At 41.6% G+C, this 27,171-nt stretch overlaps 2 protein-coding genes across 2 annotated transcripts in view; one reads left to right on the top strand and one right to left on the bottom strand.

Annotated features, from left to right (window-relative positions):
* HPGDS (hematopoietic prostaglandin D synthase) overlaps nt 1–19,909 on the top strand; it is a 35,380-nt gene extending 15,471 nt beyond the window's left edge. Inside the window, exons 3-6 of the mRNA XM_008499606.2 lie at nt 11,323–11,415; nt 14,584–14,693; nt 18,618–18,716; nt 19,367–19,909. Of these exons, the coding sequence (XP_008497828.1) occupies nt 11,323–11,415; nt 14,584–14,693; nt 18,618–18,716; nt 19,367–19,531 (467 nt within the window). The 3' untranslated portion in view covers nt 19,532–19,909. The remainder of the gene's footprint in view (nt 1–11,322; nt 11,416–14,583; nt 14,694–18,617; nt 18,717–19,366) is intronic.
* A 3,334-nt stretch (nt 19,910–23,243) lies between these two features.
* Nucleotides 23,244–27,171, bottom strand: part of SMARCAD1 (SWI/SNF-related, matrix-associated actin-dependent regulator of chromatin, subfamily a, containing DEAD/H box 1) — a 42,008-nt gene continuing 38,080 nt past the window's right edge. Inside the window, exons 20-24 of the mRNA XM_030450220.1 lie at nt 26,830–27,018; nt 25,814–25,932; nt 24,751–24,933; nt 23,940–24,049; nt 23,244–23,646 (exon numbers count right to left, since the gene is read on the bottom strand). Of these exons, the coding sequence (XP_030306080.1) occupies nt 23,585–23,646; nt 23,940–24,049; nt 24,751–24,933; nt 25,814–25,932; nt 26,830–27,018 (663 nt within the window). The 3' untranslated portion in view covers nt 23,244–23,584. The remainder of the gene's footprint in view (nt 23,647–23,939; nt 24,050–24,750; nt 24,934–25,813; nt 25,933–26,829; nt 27,019–27,171) is intronic.

The raw sequence follows: 27,171 nt of genomic DNA, 5'->3' as shown, positions 1-27,171 counted from the left end.
CCATACAGTTGGTAGCTCTACGTGCTGCATTAACAAAAATTTAACCTTGGGGCATCTTTGTTTGTCTTTCTGTGATGTGAAAAGTTTGTTAGCAGGTTTCCTGAAGATTAAGATTTTTCATTTGCTCTGCATAATGGCCTCTGCTATGACTGATCCCTTGATGAAATTCCAAAGCAATTAAGAAGTCTAGTAAAAGGTGGGAGCTGCTGCTCTCAGATTTGTGAAATCAGCTGTGCCAAATTTGTGCTGGCATGGGAGTTCTTTGAATTTTAGGCTGCTGTAGATCTATAACTTCAGTCAGTCATTGAAAGGGAACTGGAATGTATGGTGCTATTTGACCAGGAAATCTTGCACCTACAAAGAAATAGTTTGATGCATATCTAAAAGTGCTATTGCATCTCATACCAGGATGCTAAGCACTTGCTTCTGGAAGGCTCCCTGAATCCTAGCTCAAGCACTAATATAATGATGGCATTTGTCACCAAAACATTCCTTTTGCAGACAATATTTAAATTAAGAGGTTCAACAACAGTCAAGGTATCTTGTTTGTATGCATAACAGTGAAATGCTGCTAAGGAAATTGCCTGGACAACAAATAGCTGATGATTACCTCCTCCTCCTCCTATGTGAAGCAATCCTTACTCATGGCATTTCCAGACAAAGTAACCACCCACAGGCAAATCATTCAGCAAAACTCTAAATAAAAGGTAGCAAGAGGGCTTGGCAGTAAACAGCCTCACACTGCACTACAAACCAAACAACCACAGCCCCAAGGTACAGAAACACTGAATTTGGAGGCCAGGACTCAAGACAAGAAATGGTTGTCTGGTGGTCTCCTGGCTAAGGGTGAGGTGACAGAGGGTCACAGTGTTTTGACCTGCTGACTGTATTGCATGCTGTAAAATTCTTCATAAGGAAACCAAACCACTTTGACACATTGCCAGGAAGCTGAACATGAGCCAGCAGTGTGCCCAGGTAGCCAAGAAGGCCAATGGCATCCTGGCCTGGATCAGGAACAGCGTGGCCAGCAGGTCCAGGGAAGTGATTCTGCCCCTGTACTCAGCACTGGTGAGGCCACAGCTTGAGTCCTGTGTCCAGTTCTGGGCCCCTCAGCTCAGGAAGAAGATTGAGGTCCTGGAGCAGGTCCAGAGAAGAGCAAGGAGGCTGGGAAGGGATCCAGCACAAGTCCTGTGAGGAAGGGCTGAGGGAGCTGGGGGTGTTCAGCCTGGAGAAGAGGAGGCTCAGGGGAGACCTCATCATTCTCTACAACTCCCTGAAAGGAGGTTGGAGCCAGGGGGGGGTTGGTCTCTTTTCCTAGGCAACTCTCAGCAAGACAAGAGGGCAGGGTCTCAAGTTGTGCCAGGGAAGGTTTAGGTTGGATATTAGAAAGAATTTCCTTACGGAGAGGGTGATCAGGCATTGGAATGGGCTGCCCAGGGAAGTAGTGGATTCTCCATCCCTGGAGATCTTTAAAAAGAGACTGGATGTGGCACTCAGTGCCATGGGCTGGGAACTGCAGCAGTAGTGGATCAAGGGTTGGACTCGATGATCTCAGAGGTCCCTTCCAACCCAGCCAATTCTATGATTCTATGATTCACTTGCATTCTCTACTGTCCTGAAGTTTCAAAATGTGCCTCAGTTCCCCCCGTGGGGGATTTGAAGAGGGGAAAGCACTATGTCTTAGGAAAGCAGGTAACAGCATCCTTGCCAAAAAAGTTCTGTTGAGGGAAATACAAATTGAGGGAATCCATCTAAGACATTGTGATTAACTCCCAAAATTATCTCCCCTTAGAAATCTACACAACTAGCAGTCATATTCTGAATCCCAAGACTTTCCCCACCCCTGACCCAGCATTTTCCCTGAGTTGGCTCTACTTCAAAATTAAAAGATGTAAAGTAGGAGATTCCAGGCAGTTTCAAGCTGGTGAAAACCAAAGAGTGATAAGGGTTTAGCAGTGATAAAGGGAATTACAGCTGCATTTTTATTTAACAGCAGCTGGTGGAGTGGCAATTTGGTACATTGCTTATTCTGCAGCCCTCAAAAATCATTAAAATGGGTCCAGGTAATTGAATTAAATACATAATTACATATTGAAGTGACCTTAAGAAATACCCAAGTGTTATGTGCACTTGCATATGTCATTTTTACACTTAGCCACTTACCTATAAAAGATCTGAAACCAGTTTTGAATGCAGAGTCTGCAAGTACAACATGAGGTCTTTCTTTTGAAAAACTTTATGAAGCATTATGAAGATAAAGAAAAAAAACAGTTAAGGAAGAAGTTTGCACAAGTAGAGAACTACATGTTTCTTGAGCTACTAAGCAAACAAATCAAAGAACTGAAATCTGTCTAAGAACAGGGTCAGGTCTCTGCACAGAGGAGAGGTTCACTTTGTCAGTTTTCATGAAATTAAATAAGAATTTAAACCACAAACCAACCTCCCAGACAAACCATCACACTGCCTGGAAGCATTCCTGTGTGACCTCCTGTAGGTGACCCTGCTCTGGCAGGGGGGGTTGGACTGAGTGATCTTTCAAAGTGCCTTCCAACCCCTAAATTTCTGTGATTCTGTGATAGAAACCAGAAAATACTGTTATTATTCTAAAGAAAAGACTCCTTTCTTACTTCTCCTGTAAAATTGACAGGAGAACAGAAAATGTGTCATATCCAGAAAAGGCCATTTAGAAAGCTGACTTGCAGGTGTTTAATTTTAACCTTGGATGGGTTTCGTTGTTTGTTTTGGTGTTTCTCATGTGGCTGACCTCTTAATGGCAAATATGTAAGTCCTTGCTCTTAGATGTACTGTCTCATGTGATTTTGTTTATATTTAAGTGGTGCTTTTTTTCTCTTTTTATGAGACAGGCATATTATAATATAAAAACCTGTCATTTGGCTTATAGACTTTGAAAATAAAATGTGTGTTTCTCACTGTCACTGATCAGACCTTTTGTAAATATTCCAGTTGCTGATTTCAGGCAAGGATTGTAGTTTACAAGTCTATAATATAAATCATTAGCTTAATTTAATATAAATTTAAATTTAATATAAATATTAGCTTAGGCAAGCTAATATGTGAGTATCAGCACTATTAATCTTTAGCACAGAATTTTAGAAACAGAGGAGTATCAAGTAGAAACTTTACCTGACCCTTCACACTGTATCAAGAGTTGTTTAAATACATTGAAAAATTCATATTTTACGTTTCCTTTTTGAGCAGGCTTTGATTTGACCATGCCACCCCTGGAACTATAATCAAGATATGCATGCTATCAAAAAATAGACTAATTAAAAATCTGTATTGCCTCATATTAGGCTCCTCACCAAAAAACCATCATTGCACTGACATTAGTCATCACATAGCAGAAAATCTGCTGTAATGGTGCACAGAGTTCCCATCCCCTTGAGATACTGGGCTAGCTGGAAGTAACAGCTTTTGTTCTGTGGCTCGTTCAGGGAATTTACAGGAATGGCAATTACACAGATTTTATCATCAGAGCAAAACATGCTTTCATTGTCCTGACAGCTGTAAAGGTTCCATAAACTGTTTAGGAGGGGTGGAACGGTGCTTGAAAGGTCCTCAGGAAACCTGACAGACTAATTATTGCACTTAAAATACTTCCAGGATAGGAGATAAATCTTGAGAGGCTGCTGACAGCAGAGTCTGCTCAAGGGAGCAGCTGTCCTGTTTCCTGAGGGATTCCTTATTACATAGCTCTGGCTAAGATGCAGAAATGGCTATGGTTGGGTAAAAAGCTGGACTTAGCAAGCACTTCAAGGAGAATATAATATGTAATGGCTACAGCACTAAAGCTGGGCTGAGGTTGGATCCAAGCATCAGCCTTGTTCTCCCTTCCTAGAAGATAGGGATTCTGGATGCATCCAGCTCCAGGCCAATCACTTCCCAGGGGCCTTGCTCTTCTGCCAGCCTTATGAAAACTGCATCTTTCACATATTACTGGAAGATCCAAAGAGCCTCATATACTTGTTTCTCATAATCAAATGTAAAGATGAATGGAGAGGAAAAACAGTTATGGTTAGTTTTCAAGGCAGAGGAGGAGTTATTTTGACAGAGATATTGCAGTAAGAAGCATGATTGTGACACTTATTTTCCCCCATCTTTGACCAATCCATCTGCCTTACTATGGCATCAGTCTAGATTAGAAACATTAATTATTCTCAGGTATTGAGGAACAATCAAAGGATTAATCACAGGCTACTCAGTATTGATTTATTGGGTGATTTCAGCAGAGGCAGGAGGAAACATGGAGAATATCAGGTCAGCTCAGGGTAAAGACTCATGTCTGGGATAAAAGCTGGGATGAGTTAGGGTAAATGTAGGGAGGAAAGAGCAGAGATGAGGAGAAGAGCAATGACAAAAAAAGTTAAAATAAGTGGAAAAGGATGAAAGAGCTAATGGATAATTAAAAACTGCAATTAAGAGATAATTAAAACCTGTATCTGGATAGAGTCTGCTCACTGATGAGAGCACGGGTGAGATGCATAGCACAAGACCAAGCTCTGGTTTCTCTACCACAACCTAGCTGCCATGTTCAGACAAAGCCATGCTCAGCTCTAGGTTGTGTTTCCTCTCTCTGTCCCAGACACAGAAACAAACCCACATGAGCACAACCTGCTGGGTCGTGCCCAGGAGGATGATCAAAGAGGTCATGGTCAAAGGGAAGGCCTGAATACTAGTGACCTGTAGGCATGCCAGGATGGAAAAAGTTACCACAGCCCTTAGGGATTTCATGGGATGGAGACAATTTATACAGATGTCCTTTAACACACATCAGGTCTCATCTTCCCTGCTTATTATCCAGAAGAGATTACATAACATCACAGTTCTAGTCATAAAAGTCAACCAAAATCAAAATCTGTATAAAAAGAATTCAGCCACTATTAAACACTGTATGGATACTTCAGAGAGCCCTTCCTAAAATGAGTAGAGACTGCAGAGGAGTCTGGTGACTTCCACTCACTCCCTGGAAAGGTTTTCCTCAGGGGAAGTGTAAAGTCTGTGCAAATTTCATTCTAGCATGCAATACCAAAACCAATAACCAAGATAAGCAGAAAATCAAGAACTTCCTGACAGAAGTTTGGTTTGAAGAAGACTACAGGTTTAGCTATCCAAACAGCATGCCTTTTGAAAACCTTGTTGTGCTTTTCACTCAGTTTTTTATCTAAATCTGGAAATGAACAGAAGCATTCATAGTGCCTCCAACTTCAGGTGAGCAATAAAGCAAGCAGAAACTAAAAGGGAAAGGTCTTACATCTTGTGCATGCCTGAGAAATTATGCTGTTTGTATGATAAGGGCAACAGTCTTTTCTCATTTTTCTTCTTAAAATGTATTTGCTCAAGTAGGAGCTGGAAACTCTGCAAGAAAACCTTGTTTTGAAAGCCACAGAAAGGACATCCACAGGGGAACACAAGGGCATAAAGTGACAAAAATACAAAGCAGCCACCTAATAAATCAAGTTTAAAAAAACCTACCCAAGTGACACACTTCCAGTCTGGACTGCTTTGGTGAATTGTTCATTCAGGACTGTTCTCTGATGCAAGTTGTTTCATGCTTTGTTCCTAAAAACTTCATTCTACCCAAATGAGATCCCTCCCATATTCCAACTTTTTGTGCCAGCTCTTTCACTTGCTCACCCAGAGCAGGCACCTGGCAGGAAACAACCTCCATATTTTGTTCATCTCAAGCCACATGAACCATGGCTTTCACCAAAAATGTGTAAAATTTAGCAGTTTAAATACAATGCTTACACATATGGCACAACTGGACATCCCTGCAGGTTCTTTGAATCTATGGTGTTGATGAGCTGAACTGGGGTACCAGAGAAGGCTCCAAGAAAGCCACAGAAGCTCATATCCATGAGTAGAAGTGCAACACTGATTAAATTCATGCACAGAAAGATAGTTTTCTATTGCTGTTTGGAGCCCCTGAGTAGATGGCCCTATCCTGAGGGTTTTGCTGTGCTTAAGGGTTCAACATGGCCAAGTGCTGGGTCCTGCACTTTGGCCACAACAACCCCATGGGGAGCTCCTGGCTGGACACAGAGTGACCGAAAGGGACCTGGGAGTCTGGATTGACAGGAAGCTGAACATGAGCCAGCAGTGTGCCCAGGTGGCCAAGAAGGCCAATGGCATCCTGGCCTGGATCAGGAACAGCGTCACCAGCAGGTCCAGGGAAGGGATTCTGCCCCTGCACTCAGCCCTGGTGAGGCCACACCTCGAGTCCTGTGTCCAGTTCTGGGACCCTCAGTTCAGGAAGGAGATTGAGGTGCTGGAGCAGGTCCAGAGAAGAGCAAGGAGGCTGGGAAGGGATCCAACACAGATCCTATGAGGAGAGGCTGAGGGAGCTGGGGGTGTTCATCCTGGAGAAGAGGAGGCTCAGGGGAGACCTCATCACTCTCTACAACTCCCTGAAAGGAGGTTGGAGCCAGGGGGGGGTTGGGCTCTTTTCCCAGGCAACTCTCAGCAAGACAAGAGGGCATGGTCTCAAGTTGTGCCAGGGGAGGTTTAGGTTGGATATTAGAAAGAATTTCTTTACTGAGAGGGTGATCAGACATTGGAATGGGCTGCCCAGGGAAGTAGTGGATTCTCCATCCCTGGAGATCTTTAAAAAGAGACTGGATGTGGCACTCAGTGCCATGGGCTGGGAACTGCAGCAGTAGTTGGGGGGGTGGATCAAGGGTTGGACTTGATGATCTCAGAGGTCCCTTCCAACCCAGCCAATTCTATGATTCTAAAAAACTGGGCTAGGGGCAAGGTGTCTACAAGGCACTTGTCAAACCCTGACCTAGCCCCCAGCAATCCAACTGCTCCCATCCTGTGTGAAGTCTCTTTGCATTCTTCATTAAAGGAACTGGGTAACACAAACCCAATCCCCTTCTCTCCACTTGGAAATCTCCAGTTTTACAGACAACAACACACACTGCCCACAACACTAAAACTCAGAGATCCAACCCATCTCCTGCTATGAATTCATCAATAGAGAGAACTGTTCTTTTAAGTTAAAAAAAGAGCAAAAATTAACTTCACTACAGATTACTAAAAGTTTTGGTCTTGTTACATGAATTTTGCATAATATTTCAAATACAAAGAGATAGATATTTCTATTTTTTTCCAGACTGAAAATGCAACTTTAAAAGCCACTATAACTTCTCCTCCAATACTGAGATGTACTATAAAAATTTTCTGCCCCTTGACTGTTCTTTGCTATTTTCTACAGCTGTAAAGCAGCCTGGATTTCTGCCATATTTTCTGGTGTGCAAGAATAGGATGACTTGAAGCCAAGATGAAATGACAGATTATTTTGCTATGATCTGCACAGCAGAAGTGTGCTTTTTAAATATCTCTCAGAATTCTACTCTTTTAATGCTTATTAACTCAGTACTTGATAAAAGTTGGTCTGTAATCATATCCATACACTCTACCAGCAAGAAAAACCCCCAAAAATCTACATTTATATTCAAACCACGATTTTCTTTTTTCCTTTTATAAGAAACAATCAAATGGCATTTTGAACACATAGAAAAAAAGGATAATCTCCCATTTACCATCTGTTATGCTTTAAATAGTCCATTGTCCAGTAATGATGGCAATAGATATGCTGCCTTTAAAAAAAAAAACCCCAAACAAACAAAAAACCAAACCTGAGCCTCAATATAAATGTAAGCATAATGTCTTTTGGTCATTTAGTGCTCCTGGAATAATGTGCATTAAAATCTGCTTTCATTCATTAATTTTCTACTTGCATTAAAAATCAGGCAAGTGTGGGGGTATTTCTATTGCACACAAAACAAAGCTGCATTTGTATATTTTCCATGGTAAATTTAGTTTCTTTTCCAGGAAAGAATAACCAGACCCTAATGAAACTAGGCCACTTCTGAGGAGGAAGCACTTTGTGGGCATTAGGGATGCTTTCAAGAAAAGAACAGGAATTCTCTTGAATTATGGGCACTGCTAGGGAAAAAAAACCCTAAATAACCAAGTGAATCCAGAAAGAGTCAGACACCTGGGAAACAGATCCTGAGAGCTTCACCCAGCTGCCTTCCACACCTTAATCCATGTTCCTCACCTGCCAGCAAGATTGCTGGCCCCTCCTTTTGCTATAATCAAGTGTTTCTTAAAAAACTAGTATATTTATATAAACAAATCAGCTTCTATTTTCCTTGTAGTGACTGACAGAGCAAAATGCCAGTCCAAGCTGTGGCTTTTAGACTCTCCCCTGTATGTAGACATAGCAGGAAAAGGTCTTTTCTGTTTCTAGATGAACCAATCATAGTTTCCCAACCTGAGCATCCATCATCCTCTTCTGAGTTATTGCTCCAGAAGCTGCCTCAGTTACTCAGACTGAACCAAAACTGCATCAGCCCAGGGGCACAGCTCCTGTGGCCCCTGAGAAAACCCAGAAAACTTCTTCAGGGGCAGTGGGTCCTGCTCCTGAGCTGGCTGTACTTTTCCTGCTACCTGTTGTCAGGAGTGGGATCACCCACCCGCGTGGGCTGGGGGGGTCTGAAGGTGGCTGTGGGCTGACAACGTGGGCATCTCCAGCAGCTCTCATCCCCTCTGCTCACCCTTGTTTGAAAGATTTATATTCAAACCATGATTTTCTTTTTTCCTGTTATTTATAAGAAAAAAAAAAATCAAATGGCATTTTGAACATAGAGGAAAAAAAGATAATCCCCCATTTATCATCTGTTATGCTTTAAATAGTCCAGTGTCCAGTAATGATGGCAATAGATATTATAACTTTTAGAAAAAAACAAACCAAACCAAACAAAAACCCAAACCTGAGCCTCATTATAAATGAAAGCCTAATGCCTTTTGGTCATTTAGGGCTGGGATCCTGTAAAAACAAATGTAATTTCACAGCTCTGTGGCTTTTGAGGCAACTGCACAATTCTCATTGCAAAGCCACAGCTCTTCTTCTTTACACAAGCAGAGAGCTTTTTGGCTTAGCATTCAGGGATGTGTCTTTTTCTCACTGGACTCTCAATGAGGTGACACGTGGACCTTGCTGCTCTCTAGAAAATAAATGTATGAAGTGTTCTGCACATATTATTGTTCCAGTAACAGCAAGCAGTGCATGATTTCTCCCTTGGGTACAACAATTAATGCTCTTTGAGCTCTCCTGCTTCTGCTAGTCATCAGCATCAACATTTCTACTGGCCTCACAGCATGCTAAACTTGTGGGAAAAAAAAATTTAGGGTGGGAGGAGTATCATTACTGCTGTGTGGAGATGCAGAACAAAATGCTCAGAGGAGGCCTGGATGGCTTGTGCAGCTGCCAAATTAATTTTGCAGGTACAGATTTGACATCTAAGATCCTGCACCCAAGGTGATTCCCATGCTGAGTGCTAAACCACAGAGCCACACAGCAGTGCCCCTCTTCAATGAATTTTCCTTGATGAAGAGGTCATGAATGCCTGAGGTTTCAATATTTTTCTCTTCTCATTAAGAGCTATAAAACCTTACAGAATCCAGGTATTCCAGGACTCCCATACAGCCACTTCTACTGGATTTATCATAGAATCATAGAATTGGCTGGGTTGGAAGGGACCTCAGAGATCATCAAGTCCAACCCTTGGTCCACTACCATTGCAGTTCCCAGCCCATGGCACTGAGTGCCACATCCAGTCTCTTTTTAAATATCTCCAGGGATGGAGAATCCACTACTTCCCTGGGCAGCCCATTCCAATGCCTGATCACCCTCTCAGTAAAGAAATTCTTTATAATATCTAACCTAAACTTCCCCTGGCAAAAGAACCTTGAAAGCACCTTGCATGATTCCAATAGCAAATGCTCTCACTTCCCCATTACTGCCTTTTTAAATTACAAGGCATTCTTAAGATAGGAATGTATCTTACACACATAAAGTATAATCCAGATGAAAATCAGGAAAAAAGCACTTGGCTATCATCAGAACTTACAGCCACATACTTAGAATTTATGAAGTAGCATCCATTGAAACACAGAGATTCAAAGTTCCTCTGATGAGCAGCACCAGGTCCCCACCACCTGAGACATGCCAGCTTTTCCCACTTCAGCTTTGTTCTAAGGTTCGAGCTCCATTTGATGTCATACAGAAAAATCTCCAAAAATTGGCAAAAGAACAGATTTTCATATATATTATGCCACAAAATTAATGACTGAAAAAAACATTAATTTCTTATCTCAAACTCTCTTAGAGATATCCATGCTGCTTGCTTAGTTTGTCTTTATATGTCAAGTCTGGAGGCTTCTTCCCCATGACTGAATTTGGTTTAATTTTTCTAAAGTCTTTTTTTAGTGCTAAGTCAAGTAAATTTGAGTATATTCTTATAATTTGTAGTTCAGTGTGAAAGTTGTATTTTTTTCTTGGTGATGACCATCAAGTGAAACATCTTATCACAACATAAAGCTTTGAAATACGGATAATTTCTCTAAATCAGTTTCTGAATTTTAACAAGTGAAAATACCTTTGTAGTCTTTACCCAATCCTTTATTCCATACCCCAACTGGATCCTGCACTACAAAAATCCTCACTTACCTTGCCTACCCTTGGCAATCACTTTGCTGGTGAAGAGAAAGCAGGAAAGGAGAGGGAAAAAAAATCTGCTAAAAAGTTTCCCTGCATAAACAATTCAGCATATGGAGGAGCACATTGAGACTTTACAGCACAAGGCTAGGAAATAGGAAATGCAATACTTGGTTTCTATGCTACAGTTGGTTTATTGAAATGCAATCTGGTTAAGTCCCTTTACTTTCCCTTTCCCATTGCTTTATTTCCTTTTCCTTTTCTTTCCCTTCCCTTTCCTTTCCTTTTTATTTTTCCTTCCCTTCTTTTCCCTTCCTTTCCTTTCTTCTCCTTTCCTTTTTCCTTTTTCTTTTCCTTTCCTTTCTTTTCCTTTCCTTTCTTTTCCTTTCCTTTCTCCTTTTCCTTTCCTTTCTCCTTTTCCTGTCCTTTTTCTTTTCCTGTCCTTTTTCTTTTCCTGTCCTTTTTCTTTTCCTGTCCTTTTTCTTTTCCTGTCCTTTTTCTTTTCCTGTCCTTTTTCTTTTCCTGTCCTTTTTCTTTTCCTGTCCTTTTTCTTTTCCTGTCCTTTTCCCCTTCCTTTTTCCTTTCCTTTTCCTTCTTCCTTATATTTTCCTTTTCTTTTCCTTTCCTCTCCTCCACTTCCCTTCCTTTTTTCCTTTTCTTTTCCATGCATTTTTCATACAGAAATACTCTGAGACTGTTCAGTGTTATAACTGAGTAGTAAAAGTGCACTGTTAAGGGCCATAATTTAATTTTTCTGCTGTTGTTTTTTTTTCTCTTCTTCTTTCTCCTCCAAGCTATCCCATTTGGCAAACTCCCCATCCTGGAAGTAGATGGAGTTATCATTCACCAGAGCCTGGCAATAGCAAGATACCTTGCCAAAGAATCAGGTAACAGATGTTTGCCCATTTCCCTCCTCTGTTCTGCACCCACCTTTAGTGCTCAGGAAAAATCCTATAGCAAAAATAGAAACAAACAGCAAAAAACCAGAACCAAACCAATAGCTTGGGAAGCTTGGCATCCCTGGCACAAGGGGTTTTCCCAGGCACAAAGAGCTGAAAGTTATCAGCCTCTGGTTGCAGCTGGAAGTTCTTCTGCCAGCACCAAGTGGGGGGCACAGAAATAGCATATGGGGGGCAGAGAAACACAGCATCCCATATAGGAGGACATTAAATGTCCTGTTCACAGAGCAATAGTTTAAAACAACTATTGTGTGGTGGCATGCCCAAGTTTAGCAGCCTTCCTTACCATAATTTACATGCTGGGTTGGAGCTTCTTAGACAGTCCTGACAAGACCTCAGGCTACAAAGATCAGAAGGAAGAAACAGCAAGGAGGCACCTGCTAGGATGCTGTGTGACAGGGTTTAGAGTCATACAAATGCCACATAGGGAATAAAGAAAAAGACCAAAAAACCCCCCCAAAAAACAAAAAACCAAAAAAAAACCCCCCAAAAACCCCAAACCCCACAACCAAACAAAAAAACCCCACAAAAAACAACCAAACAAAAAAGAAACCAAAACCAAGCCTGTATGCTCAGAGCTGAAGCCACATAGCTGAGGTTCACAGCTGCACCATCAGTATGAATGCTGAAAGGGAAACTCAGAAATAATTCCACCTAACATCTGGTTGAGTTCCCCCTGTGCATACAATATCTGAGGTTTGGTGTGATTTCTCCAGCCAATAAACTTTATATTCACCTGTTGCTGGACAACAGAAAGAGTGCCCCTGTGGCTTCCCTAAGGCTCTCAGGGAAGTTTCTTTTTGGAGCTAAATTTTCAGCTGTAGAGCTAGCCAGGGGGAGGACCAGGAGGAGGAGGTTTTGGAAGCTTTATGGATTATCCCAGTCAGCAAGCAAAGCACTCTGAAGCAGATTTAAGCAACAGTTCTGAGCTGGCATAGAGATTAGATGAGATGGGGACATCACTTGCATCATTAAATACTTCCATGCTATGGAAGTACTCGACTGGTTAGGGACAGCAATATAAGACTTAGTAATGCTAGTAATCAAACAGAGTAGTCAGAGCTTACTTTAGGTCATTGAAAATGATCTGGAAAATTGTTGAGGTTGAAGGTGGCTGTGTTCATGTGTCCTGAATATCAGCAAATTGAAGAGGGGGGCTGGGAAGAGAGGAACTATCCTATTTTTTTACCCTCTGAGCAAAGAGGTGCAACCTGCCTGTCCAAATATCTCACATTTTCCAACTGAGGAAAGAGGCAGAAGTGCAGAGCATTATTCTTCAAGGCACTGGCACAATATATTTTCAAGAATTTCTGCTATACTCTGCTCCTGCCATTTTCCTCCCTCCTTGTCACAATCTAGCAGCAAGAGAAAACAATGTCAGCCACAAAGGCCAGGGTGCTGGCACATCCTAAGCACACCCAGACTGTGCCATTCTCCTTTTGGTGTTAATCATACTGGGAAAAAAAGGATACAGGGAAAGGAAAAAAAATTAAAAAGGAAAAAAAAATTAAAAAGAAAAAAAAATTAAATTCATAGTGAAAAGGTCTTACTGCTGTTGTTAAATCTGCATAAATGCCACTAAGGCTTTAAAACTAAGACACAGCATTTTTAGGTACCTGTCACAAGTCTTTACTGAAGGTTCACAGAACTTCATGCCCAAAAGTAGAGGCACAACCCTTGCCTACAAAATCATAGTTTTAGTAAGAGAGATGACTTGGCAGAGGAAGGGTTATGTTTTATGGGACCTACAGAGCTTCTAGCTGAGCCTTGAAGAACCAAGGGAGGAAGAGAAGGGTGACATAAACGTGCACAGAGGTGAAAGCATGAATGAAGTTCTACAGAAAAAGAATAAGGAGAAAAAAGTAGTAGCATTGAGAAGATTGCAGGCAAGCCAAAGGACTACTTGAGAGGAAAGCAGATTTATAAACAAGATTTACCATCTTTGGAGAAGATGCCTGATTACCATGAAGTAATCCAAAGCAAGCAGAATGTAATGAGAGGGTTCCAAAGGTTGCCAGCAGTGGGCCCAGGTGGCCAAGAAGGCCAAGAGCATCCTGGCTTGAACCAGGAGTCGCGTGGCCAGAATGGAAGTGATGGTGCCTTGGCATCAGACTTTTTGAGGCCAAATATTGTGTTCAGTTCTGGGCCCCTCGCTCCAAAACGGACATTGAGCTGCTGGAGAGAGTTCAGAGAAGGGGAAGCAAGCTGGTGAAGGGTCTGGAGAGTAAGTCCAATGAAGACAGGTTGAGAGAATTGTGGATTTTTAGTTTGGAGAAGAAAGGAGGCTGAGAGGAGAGCTTGTCATTCTCCTAAAACTGCCTGAAAGGAGGCAGCAGGGATGTGGATGCTGACCTCTCCTCTCAAGTAAATAAAGGTAGGAGTGGAGGAAATGGCCTGAAGTTGCAACAGGGGAGGTTTAGACTAGAAATTTCTTTACTGAAAATGTAGTTGGGCATTGGAATGGGCTGCCCAGGGAAGTGGTGGAATCACCATCCCTGGAAATAATTAAAAAACGTGTAGATAAGGCACTACAGGACATGCTTGAGTGGCATGGTGATGCAGATACTGATAAATATATTTTATTTATTTTAGGGGAGGGAGATGTTGACAATTGGATGAGGTTATCTTTGAGGTCTTTCCCAACTGTGACCATTCTGTGAAATGGGGCTGGACAGGCAGGGCAGAGGAAAAGCAAAGCAGACTTTCACAGCAGCAGTTATGAAAGTTGTGTTGAGAGATGGAAAGACCACAAGATGAAGCAGGACATTAAAAGCTGGAAGACTAAGAGAAAGGAATTAGTGCTAAATCTCACTGACTGTATAGGAATGGTGGGAAGGTAGTAGTCAGGTTATAGGCTCAGGTGATGGAAAGAATAACTCACCACCTTCAATGACTATATGAGGCTGAACAGGGTAAAAAAAGCAAAGGCAGATTAGGCTGCATCTGGATTCAAGGAGTCAAATGCATGCTGTTGGCATCAAAAAAGCTCTGGATAACATGTAGGTTTATTGAAGTGTTCACAAAGAATAGAGGGATGCATCAAAAATTCCTGCTGATGCTGTCACTAACCAGAACTCCTATGCTTGTTTCCCACAGGTTTGGCAGGTCAGACACCTGTGGAACAGGCACTGGCTGATGCCATTGTGGACACCATAGACGATTTCATGACACTGTTCCCTTGGGCAGAGAAAAACCAGGACGTGAGAGTAAGACAAACATTAATTAACTCTGTACCTGAGCATCACAGAATCATAGAATCATAGAATTGGCTGGGTTGGAAGGGACCTCAGAGATCATCGAGTCCAACCCTTGATGCACTCCCACTGCAGTTCCCAGCCCATGGCACTCAGTGCCACATCCAGTCTCTTTTTAAAGATCTCCAGGGATGGAGAATCCACTACTTCCCTGGGCAGCCCATTCCAATGTCTGATCACCCTCTCCATAAAGAAATTCTTTCTAATGTCCAACCTAAACCTCCCCTGGCACAACTTGAGACCGTGCCCTCTTGTCTTGCTGAGAGTTGCCTGGGAAAAGAGCCCAACCCCCCCCTGGCTCCAACCTCCTTTCAGGGAGTTGTAGAGAGTGATGAGGTCTCCCCTGAGCCTCCTCTTCTCCAGGCTGAACACCCCCAGCTCCCTCAGCCTCACCTCATAGGATCTGTGCTCGAGTCCCTTCACCAGCCTGGTTGCCCTCGTTTGGACCTGCTCCAGGACCTCAATATCCTTCCTAAACTGGGGAGCCCAGAAACTGTTGGGGGAAACTGTTTCTCCTTTGGGGAAACTGTTGTGTGACAGCCCTTGGGTTCATTCCCTCAGCTCAGCAAAGCTGAAGGTGCTCTGTGCTTCTTCCTTCAGGCTAAACCCATCCTTCTTGATCCCTCACACCTTCTTCCCAGATTTTTCTCACCCTCACTGGAAGCAGTGATGAGGCCCCTCCCTGGTTCATCTCGAATCAAGGATGTCCTATGTGCACACATCCAACTGCTCCCAAAGGATGAAAGGCAGGATACTCCATTCCCAGCCATCCCTCTGCAGCACCTGTAAACAGAATAAGTGGAAATCTTTGTCATCTTGCTAAGTAAACAGGATGAGCAGCTCCAGCCCATCTTCCTTTGCTCATTTGCATCTTGATCTCTACTTGCCTTTCGATGAGCATCCCCCTGCATAACATCAGCTGTCAGGGACAAATGCTCTTCAGTTACCAGAGTGGGATAGGACAGGGGGAGCTGATGAAGAAGGGAGGTGACACATCCCCCAGTGTCACTCTTATCAAGCTTCTACAGGGCCTTGGGGGGGCATCTCAGTCCTCTGCAAACACTGATGCCAGGCTAGCATGCTGCCATGGCTACGCTACATTGACACTCACAGTCATGGGCAAGACCTACAGCTATTTTATATTTTACATATTTTATATATATTATATATTTATTTTATATATGATATACTTTGTATATTATATATACATTATATTTATATATTTTATATATTTTTATATATTACATACTTTATATATATTATATATTTTATAATATATATATCATATATTATATTATATACAATATATTATATATATTTTATATATTATATATTTTATTTTTATGTTTTGTATTTTATATATTATATATTTTATCTTTTTAAACTTTTATATTTTTATATTTTATATTTCATATTTTTAATATTTTATGTTTTATATTTTTATATTTTATATTTTTTTTTATTTTATTTTTGCATCCATCTTGTCCCTCTCACCCAAGCCCCACACTGCAAGCATGCAAGTCAGCTGCTGGGGAATAAGGTGATGGATGAGTTAACTTCAGCATTTCAAAAGGCTCCTTGAAGCTCCAACCCAAGCAGATGACTTGACCCTTAGCCCGTGGTAGTGTAACAATAGGTTTCATCATTACAGTGCAACCACCTCCCATTTCTTCCAAAGAAACATATTAGAGAGGATACTTTAATAGAGGAACCACAGAGTTCACAGATCCTATGAGGAGAGGCTGAGGGAGCTGGGGGTGTTCAGCCTGGAGAAGAGGAGGCTCAGGGGAGACCTCATCACTCTCTACAACTCCCTGAAAGGAGGTTGGAGCCAGGGGGGGGTTGGGCTCTTTTGCCAGGCAACTCTCAGCAAGACAAGAGGGCAGGGTCTCAAGTTGTGCCAAGGGAGGTTTAGGTTGGATATTAGAAAGAATTTCTTTATGGAGAGGGTGATCAGACATTGGAATGGGCTGCCCAGGGAAGTAGTGGATTCTCCGTCCCTGGAGATATTTAAAAAGAGACTGGATGTGGCACTCAGTGCCATGGGCTGGGAACTGCAGCAGTAGTGGATCAAGGGTTGGACTTGATGATCTCTGAGGTCCCTTCCAACCCAGCCAATTCTATGATTCTAAAATATTGACCATACCCCACAAGAAATAATGAAATTGCTCTGAAAGCTGGGAAACATCTGGAAGTCTGCTTGGAGTTTCTATTATTAAATATGTGAATTACTCAATCTCCTGGTGATTTCCTGAGGTTTCCTCACTTGATGCCACTGACTCGTGGTTCTTACTCATTTGTGAACAGCCCCATTGCTGCTGATGTGCCAGCCCAAACCACTGCCCCTTCCAGGGAAAACTTCCCAAATTATCCCTCCCTTTACCCAGGCTCCTCCCCGAGCACCTCTCCAAAATAAGGACCCAGAACGTGTCACCAGTGATTTAAAAGGGAGGAGAATTCACAGGCAGCCCTGATATGCCTGGATGCACCTATACTTACCTGCAAGGGAGGGTTTTAGGGGCCAAGTAAAACCGAGAAACACTTTCTGGGAATCTTCTATATTTTCCACACCATTAGCGCTTCTCTTGAGTCCACTGCCACCACCTTGTGGTGGGAACTCTCATGGTCTCACAAGGCCAGGTGGAAGTAATCCCAAGCAGAACACATCCCCAGGCCTGGGAAAAGATTACAGGAACACACATCCCTCAGGAAAAGATGAAAGGATGTGTTACATGATGAAAAGAAAAAATGAAACCAAGGAAGGTGAAGGGAGCAGAGGTAGAAGTTGCCCATGGAAGCACCCTCTGTGCCAGGCACAGACTCCTTTCAGTTCACCCCCCACAAAAAAAAAAAAAAACCCAAACCCAAAAACCTGGTGTTACCACAGCTTTGCAGGCTGTCAAGGTTTAACACTGGCCCGGCAATTAAACCGAATAACAGACGCTCTCTTTAATCTCTCTCTCTCCTCGATGAAGAAAGGAGAGAGAATAAGGGAGAGAGACTTATGGGTTGGAAACTAAACTACACAACTTTAATGAAACAGTAATGGTAAATAGGGAAAAACCAAACCAGGACACAGGCATTGCTGGAGAGCCCCAGGGTTAAGACAAGAAGGCTGCAGAAATTGGATCCTGGTTGTGTCCCCACCAGCTTCATGGTTTGACTGTGATCTGTAGGTGAGGGATGTCACCACCCTCAGAAAAAAAAAAAAATCCCAAACTGTTGTGTGAATTTTTTATTTTTGTTTTTTTTTTGGTAAGGGGGGAGCAAGGAAACTTACCTAAAAAGGGAAATGCTACAGCACAGGGTCCAAATATGAAATTTCTGGCCTGCAAACTTGGTTGTTGCTTGCAGTGCCAGCTTAGAGTTACCATCACTTAACAGAAGAAAATTGTGTCAAACATGTCTGGAAAAATACTCATTTTATCTCAGCCTGCAATTTTTGGTACCATTTAGACTGCTGCCTCGTCTAAATTTTATTCTTCCATTCACTTAAAGTTCAAAGCTGTTGAAATAATTCTATTCTAGCAGTGCTTATTTAATAAACCCTGAGTCATCCAGCCCACTTTAGGAGTAATTAATTACCTCATATTCCCAACATTCTGTAGAGGAAAATGCATATATTCAAATGAGCACCCTTGCATTTCTTTACTTACCTTAAAGAACTGCTGCTTGCTGTATTAATCCTGACTTGGACATCAGCTTTCCTCCTTCCAAAGACATCTGAGAGAGAGGATGCTAAAAGTTGGGTCAGACCAAATTCACTGTCACCTTTTTCAGCTTTATTTTTCTCAAGAAACCCCTAGAAATGACATTTTCCTGAATGCTGTGCTTATGTAGTGGTGTCTGGTTTTTTTTTTTCTGTTCTTCCCCCAGAAACAAAAGTTTGATGACATCCTCACCAACAAAGCACCAGAGTTACTGAAAGACTTGGATGCTTTCTTAGGGGATAAAAACTGGCTGGTAGGGAAGTCTGTAAGTATCATTTTTGGTTTTCCTCTTCCAATAAGGTTGCCAGAAAAATAAAATCATAGCCTACTTCTGGATTTCATGTCAGCCTATGTAACAACTCACCCTATTCTTTTAACTTTATTTTTTTTTCCTTACCAGCACACAACTGGTGACTCAGTTGCAACGTGAAAACTGTTTTCTGCACTATTAGAAAAATGAGGCAAACTGCATTTTCTAACCCAGTTAAGATGTTGATACAAAACCTTAAAAATGCTATTTTAATAGTCAATACCAATGGAAGTTGTTTGCAGCTGTATTACAACTGGTAGGCAATATGAAAATACCCTCAATGAAAAAGCCATTCCCTTTTTTACCTGAAACTGCTTGGAAACTAAGCAGCAGTTTCAGCAGGAAAGATTAATATTACAATGCAAGTAATAATTGTGGCAAGTACTTTATTTAACCAATTTTTACTTAAAGCAAGCAACCAAATTACTAGTTCTGTAACTACAGGGTTTCTAATTAAAAAGAAACAAGCAAAAAACCAAGTCAAACCAACTTACACGAACCAGATCTATTGATGCTTCACTTCTGCACTTTACTGAAAACATCTGCACTCCCAGCTTTTGAGCTTACCAACTAAAATTTAATGCTTTCTCCCCCATTTCTGCCAGGTAACATGGGCTGATTTCTTCTGGGATGTGTGCAGTACAACACTCCTGGCCTGCAAACCTGACCTGGCAGACAACTTCCCCAGGCTTTTGGCTCTCAGAGACAGAGTGCAAGCACTTCCAGCTATTGCAGCCTGGATCCAGCAAAGACCAAAGTCTGTAATGTAGAGCAGCAGTTCAGACTGGCAAAAAAAAAAAAAGCATGTCTAGTTTTCAATATGACAAGTGTCCTAAGTTATTAATCATTTCAGATGGGTATGTTGCACCAAATCCGAATTAACCACTTGTATCCATTTATCCAGTCTAAAAAGCTGATTGAATAAAGCCTGAGGGAGAGGTGTAGTTTTCAGCTGTATTCCCCCTGCCACTAATAAAGTGCTTGATCAACCCAATTAATGTTCTGTGGGCTCTCAAAGAAAGATGAAGAAACTTCCCTTTAGACCCCTTGAGATCTTAATACTTTGTTTGTTGTAGAGAGATGAACAGAGAAGGCAAATGAGAGGCAGGACTAAGACCACTAAGCAATAAAGTAAAGAAAAAGACCCACTCAGTCACCAAGTGTTAAGCTCCTCACATACTTTCTTCAGCCTCTTGAAGTTTATTGCTGTGCCACTGCAAAAACACAAACCAAAAGGCACAAAAAAGGCACAAAAAAGGCACAAAAAAGGCACAAAAAAGGCACAAAAAAGGCACAAAAAAGGCACAAAAAAGGCACAAAAAAGGCACAAAAAGGGGCACAAAAAGGGCACAAAAAAGGCAGCACACAACAACAAAGAAAAAAGCACCACAAAAAATACCAAAAATACAAATAAACAGAAAAAAACCCCAAAAGACCACCAAAGCCTAACAACAAAACCCAAAGAAAACCAGAGATGCCCAGCTGAACTGGTACCCACAGCAGCACCAGTTCTCTGCAAGCATCCCAGCAACAAAACCATCCAGCAGCTCTTGCAGAATGTAGGAGGCACTAATTGGGGTGGTGGTTGGCATGGAAACCAGGTTTAGAAAAAATGAAATTTTTTTTTCCTGGCATTGGGGAAAACAGGCAGAGGGAAATCCTGGCAATGGAAATGGTTGCAGATGCAAGCAATTTACACAAGCTCAAGGGGAGAGGAGTGCTTGCAAGAGGACTCAGCTGCATGGAGTGAGCAAATAAACCACAACTAACTTGGGTAATCATAGAATCATAGAATTGGCTGGGTTGGAAGGAACCTCAGAGATCATCAAGTCCAACCCTTGATCCACTACCGCTGCAGTTCCCAGCCCATGGCACTGAGTGCCACATCCAGTCTCTTTTTAAAGATCTCCAGGGATGGAGAAGCCACTACTTCCCTGGGCAGCCCATTCCAATGTCTGATCACCCTCTCCGTAAGGAAATTCTTTCTAATATCCAACCTAAACCACCCCTGGCACAACTTGAGACCGTGCCCTCTTGTCTTGCTGAGAGTTGCCTGGGAAAAGAGCCCAACCCCCCCCTGGCTCCAACCTCCTTTCAGGGAGTTGTAGAGAGTGATGAGGTCTCCCCTGAGCCTCCTCTTCTCCAGGCTGAACACCCCCAGCTCCCTCAGCCTCACCTCATAGGACTTGTGCTGGATCCCTTCACCAGCCCAGTTGCCCTCCTTTGGACCTGCTTCAGGACCTCAATCTCCTTCCTGAACTGAGGGGCTCAGAACTGGACACAGGACTCAAACTGTGGCCTCACCAGGGCTGAGCACAGGGGCAGAATCCCTTCCCTGGACCTGCTGGCCACGCTGTTCCTGATCCAGGCCAGGATGCCATTGGCCTTCTTGGCCACCTGGGCACACTGCTGGCTCATGTTCAGCTTCCTGTCAATCCAGACTCCCAGGTCCCTTTCTGCCACTCTGTGCCCAGCCTGGAGCTCCCCATGGGGTTGTTGTGGCCAAAGTGCAGGACCCGGCACTTGGCCTTAATCCTGTGGGCTGAAAACAACCACTGGCAGGCAAGTATTTCTTGCTTTTGTCTCCCAGCAGTAAGTGTTACTCCACTGAATCATGAGTAACACCAGTCAGCCACTAACAGTTCAGAAACAACCAAGTATTGGCAGAAATAAATGCAAGGCACAGCCTTTTACTCATTCCAATATGGCATCTCCACTTGCTTTGCAACTCCTTGCATGATTTGTTCAAGCTCTGTACACGTTTTTCCTCCTTTTTTTTCTTTTCTCCCACTTCTTCAGCAAGACTTCAGATAACAGTAATTTTTCCCCTGTACATCCTTCCCAGTCAGAGACACAGAATCACAAATGGTTGAAGGGACCTCTGGAGCTCATCAGCTAGAATGCCCCTGCCCAAGCAGAGCCACCCTGCCCAAAAGGCTTTGGAATATCTCCAACATTGTGACTCTACATTCCCTTTAAGACCCCCAGTTCAAGAGGGTAGAAGGAGTTCCAGGAAACAAAATATGTCAGAAACACAGTTACACAGCACTTAAGCTCAGGTACTGACCCCAGGGATGTAAAATTGTTTCAGGAGTAACCCCACTGCTCAGCCAGACCACCTTCACTGGTTGCATACACAGAACAAATGGAAACACCCCACAAAACACCCCAAAACAGGGCAGGCATTTTGTTTCTTTGCACACTTGAAGCAAGCAGGTGAGAACATGCAAGTAAAACATGGTAAGAGTTGGAATAGGATCATGGTCAGCAAAAGCAGACAACCTAATCAACTGCAGCACAAAACACTTTTGGTTTTCTGTTCCATCCCATTATTTATTTTAACAAAAGAGATGGAATTAACATTGATTCTGTACTTGCAGAAATCATGCACACTTGAAAAAATACCCACAGTCATAAGAAACAAATAAAAAGAAACAAAAAAAAACAAAAAGGAAAAGCAACACATGCCCAACTTACTGATGACCAGCAGTACCTGAAGAAAGGCTGAAACACCAAGCAACACTGGACTCCATCTCCTCTTCCCTCCTCTTCACATAAACCTGTGTTAAGTTCATTCAAAAGGTGCAGAGAGTGTTTTCTGACTGTGATAACCACATACAGAAAATTGGTAGCTAATATTGCAAATTAAGAGTGATTTCTAGGACATAATCCTCCAAGAGATGCAGCCTGGTACAGATTTATTTGCTGCACAGTGTTCAGCAGCTGACACTTGAACAGAGAGCAGAGGCCATAAGGACTTTGCCAAAGGCCAAGCTTTGCCTTCCCCCACCTTCTAAAAAAGCACCATTATCAATCTTAACTTCTCTGAGTTAAAACACCAGATTACAACCTTTTCCTCTCTAGGGCAATGGCCACCCACCTCTCCCACCTCCTCAAATAACATCCTTGCTGGCAGATCATAAACATCAGGTGGGGGCAACCTCCTCCTTGATCCCACCTGAGCTCTTAATTTCACTGAAATGAATTCAAAATTCACTGAAACTTCAAGAATAGAGCAAGACAGAAGCTTTGTGTTCAGGGCATTTCATTAGCCGGGGTCTCAACAGTGAGGTCTGCCCAGAAAATTGAAACCTGGGTGGAAATTCCATCTGGCAAATATTCTGTTTTTATAATCAACATGTTAATAGAACTGTGATTAGAGTATAATGAAAAACTAGTAACTAACTACTACTGGATCAAGCCAAGTCAGTTCAAACTGAACACTGCTGCTACTTTAATAGCTGCCTGTTTCATTTATAACATTGCAGGCTACTCCCACACACCCAAATAACAACAAAATAAACAACATTTTGTCAATCTATGGAATTTTATTTGAACAAATTGATACAAAACTAGTACGGGACATCAAATGAACCAAAACAAGCAGAAACAGACTCAAGCATTGTCAAATAAGGCACATATAAAAAAATCTACACGCATAATCCAGTGAAACAGACAGTTTTCGTATCTATATATATATAGATATATATATATATTTGGAGGTAGAAATAATTACAAAAATACTGACAAATCTTAGGCAGTAGCAGATTTGTTAACAATTACTACTTAGGTCCCTGTTTTGAAAAATGATCTGAAAAATAATGTTTATTCACCATCTGATGTTGGCACATTTAGGCCCTTTCTATTTTTAAGCATCAGAAGAGTGCTGTCAGTGTTAAAAAAAATTCAATACCATGAGGAATACAATAAAGAAACTATAAAAAAGTTATAAATGTTCATAAAACTCATGGTCATCTGTAACATAAAAGTCCTTGGGGTAAAACATCACCTTTCTTCCTTTAAGTACACAACATATTTACATTTTAGAGACCTAAGGAAGCTTTTAATAGCGTGGCTATATCTGCTGGAATGGTTCCTTCTTCACCTGAGGAATAAAAACAAGCATTAGTACAGCTGAAAATATTTCACATAAACAGACACAAGTCTAAATTCCCAAAATTGTACAAAATCCTCTACTCATGGGACTCTCATTGATTTCTGGGGGTCAGACTCAGAGGATACTTCCTGTGAAACTGAACAATAATCAGCATAGTTTATTTAACATGAAAATAAAAACCCCAGAGTGTTGTGTGCATCAAGAACCTGATTATTCCAGATTATTATACTGCAGCAACTTTAATTCACTTAAGTGGACATCATTATGTGCAAGAGACTTACCAGAATCTGCTGCAGTCATATCTTGTTCTAACTTCAATTTCTGCTGGCTGATTTTGAGCATGGTTTCCTCAATAGTCCCCTTACTGATTAGCTTAATGACTTTTACTTCTCTGAAAACCAGAAAATAGGATAAACCCATTTTTATACTTTCTTTGGATTAACACGAAAGGGAAGGTTGCAATGCATTTGCTCAGCTGGCAGTGGTTTTAAAAAAGGAGGAAGAAATGAACAGAAGGGCACTAAAATGAGCTGCTAGATTTTCTGTTCTCAGTACTGCCAGAAGACTTGTCTTTTTCTGCACTCCAGCCACTGCAAAGTCTGGACAATCACAAAAACCTTCTGTAACAGAATAAACTCAACTTATCCTCATTCCATACTACAGTCAAAACACAAGTCTTCAAATATATTCTGTTGCTCATGGTAGAACATGCTGGTAGAGGACTCTAAAACACTCAACTGTTTCACTTTTTATGCTGAGGTGGCACTCAGAGCATAGAATTCTCCTGAAAAGAATAAAAAGTTTTGCCAAACAGTCCCAGAGACTTGAGATCTGGCTTGAAATAACTCCTAGCACCAGAAATTTGAAAGATGTAGAGAATTTAAGAGCTACAGAGAAAAGGAAAAAGGAGGAAAGTGTAAATAAGGTTTGTTGTCACAGTAACCTGCTCTCAAACAACTATAATTACTTAGTTCCCACACAATCCAGAAATGAAACTCTATTAAAAATTAATTTTTAATCATAAAATCATTCTATGCTCTTTTGAGACCTTGCCTCCAAGAAAAGCCAAGCATTATAACTAAAAAGTCTTACCTTGTCTGACCTACTCTATGGCACCTGTCTTCTGCTTGCTTGTCATTGTATGGGTTGCAATCAATGTCATGAAGAATAACAACATTTGCTGAGGTCAGATTGATTCCCAGGCCACCAGCTTTGGTTGACAGGAGAAATACAAATATACCCATATCTGTATTGAACTGATCTATTAGATGAATCCTGCAGAACAAAAGGAAAACACTCCTCAGGCTTTGGAAAAAACAAAACACTGCCTCCAGTGCTGAGAGTCAGGAAGACCATCTTTAGAAAGGGAGGACAGAGGCACTGCAAAGCAGCTCAAAAGTACTTAAAATTCTGCAGAAGGAAAAAAGGGACCAACAGCCCTCAGCAGTGACAAGAGAAATGTGCTCACAGTGATGGATGGATGGCAAAAAAACTAAAAGAGGCTTGGAAAAAGATTTTGGATGAACACAGAAAACAAAGAGCAATTTGGAGGGCAAGGGAAGACTGAAGTACTTGAAGAAAAAAGGGGGGAGAGGGAGGATTTAGCTTGATGGCTGTCTTCTGAACTAACTGCACATACAAAAGAAGTAACAGATTCCAGCTATAAGTAGGAAGTGATACCACAGCAGAAACAAGTTCTTTGAAATGAAGGAGTGAGCACATAAATTATATTTTCAAAAATCATGAAAGAGGAACCAGCAGAGTAACAGCACAGCTCAAATACTATGATGCTTTTAGCTGTGAAGGACAGAGTAGATGTTTGCCCAAGAGAAAGAGAGAGGCTTACCTGCCTCCTGTAACAAAGATGTACTACATTTTGAAGGAAAATCTACAGGTGAGCTTTAGCTATGGCATGCTGGGACACAAGCAAATCAGACACACCTTGAACTGCTGAAGACACAAGACTGTAGCCTGAACATCTAAAACTCAACTTTCAGCCTCATCCCTACCAGTGAGATGTAAAATTCAACATTAAACCCTTTCAGTAGCTCGTGACCACAGAATTCTGTAAGTTGAAAAACAAAGGAAAAAGGTTGTTCCCCCCTCCATGCACAAATCCATTTTTCTCTCATCTTCATCAAGAGAAACCACATACCTATCAGAAATTTGGGTTTTTCCATCCAACCTAAGATATCTATGCTGCCAGTGTTTTAGGAAAACTTCCAAGATATCCAGCATCATAGTGAACTGGCTAAACAACACAACTCTGTCACCCTGGAAATGACATAGAAAAACAAAGGTTTTAGAACATGTCAATTAAAGGTAATAAACTACACAGATACTTGATTGGTGCAAATATATGATTTTGATTGAATCCCTGTTTTCCAAACTAAAAGATTAAGCTGAAAATCATCAAGTCAGGACTGACTGTCAGTGAAGATACTTTATCCATTATTCCTGATGCATTCACCCATCTTTCATAAATGCAACACTCTTGTAGTTACTTTGTATTTAGGGGACTCAAGCAATCTATAAATCACATGTCAAATGTATAAAGGAGAGGATCTACTGCATCTATATGAACACTGACAAAATATTTTCATTTCAAACTGAAATTTAAGCTGTATTCCATGTGATACAGAACAGCAGCACTGCTGTCTGAAATAATCAAACAGATGCACAGCACACTCTTGTACAAATTCAGGATCCTCTGAAGAATTACAGTTATGTGGTTAGTTATAAAAAAAGCTGGCTTGAATTTATGACTCAAAGCAGTGACCTCTTCTTACCTTTACACTGGCTTAACACATGCATAAGCATTCTGATGTAGTACAGTCTTATTCAATTGCCAAAAGAAGATCTAAGTGCATGAGCTGTGAAAATGGTGCTAGCCCTCTGTGCACTGAGGAAGAAGTGTTATGAATATTCTGAATCTTGGGAATAGGAAAAAACAGGAAAGCTTATTTCAGCTGTTTCTAAAGTGATGTGCCTAGGTAGTCTGTACATGGAAAGCTGTGAGTATTGCTTTTCATTACTTTACATGCATGAAATGACACTGTAATACTCCAGTAAAAAGCAGTTGGGTTGCATATACAGCTAGGAGATGTTTTAACCAGTTATTTAGAGCCACCCTGGAGAGGAAAAGATGTTTCAGTCATCTGTAGTACCAACCTTCTCTTTAAGGTCAGAGAGAATATGTTCCAGTGCTCTGAATTTTCCAGAATCCAAGATCTGGTCCATGTCTAACTTGAAGTCACTGACACGAGAATATTGCTTGCAAAGCAAATGCAGCTCAAAATCTGTCATTACTGTCATATCTTCAAAGATAAGGTCAGGGTTTGCATCACAATGTGTGGGTTCCTGTTGGCAAAAATGAAGGAAAATAATGCAAGACACAATGTGGACAGAGAATAATAATAATAATAAAAAACCCAAACAAAAAACCAACCATCACACAATAACATCCAGAATTTCTGAAAGAACAAAGTAGCACAACTAGACATGGAAAAAAGC

Source organism: Calypte anna, chromosome 4A, assembly GCF_003957555.1.
Source record: "Calypte anna isolate BGI_N300 chromosome 4A, bCalAnn1_v1.p, whole genome shotgun sequence".
Taxonomy (NCBI): domain Eukaryota; kingdom Metazoa; phylum Chordata; class Aves; order Apodiformes; family Trochilidae; genus Calypte; species Calypte anna.
Note: the sequence above shows the minus strand (reverse complement) of the source record. Positions and strands in the feature narration are given on the sequence as shown.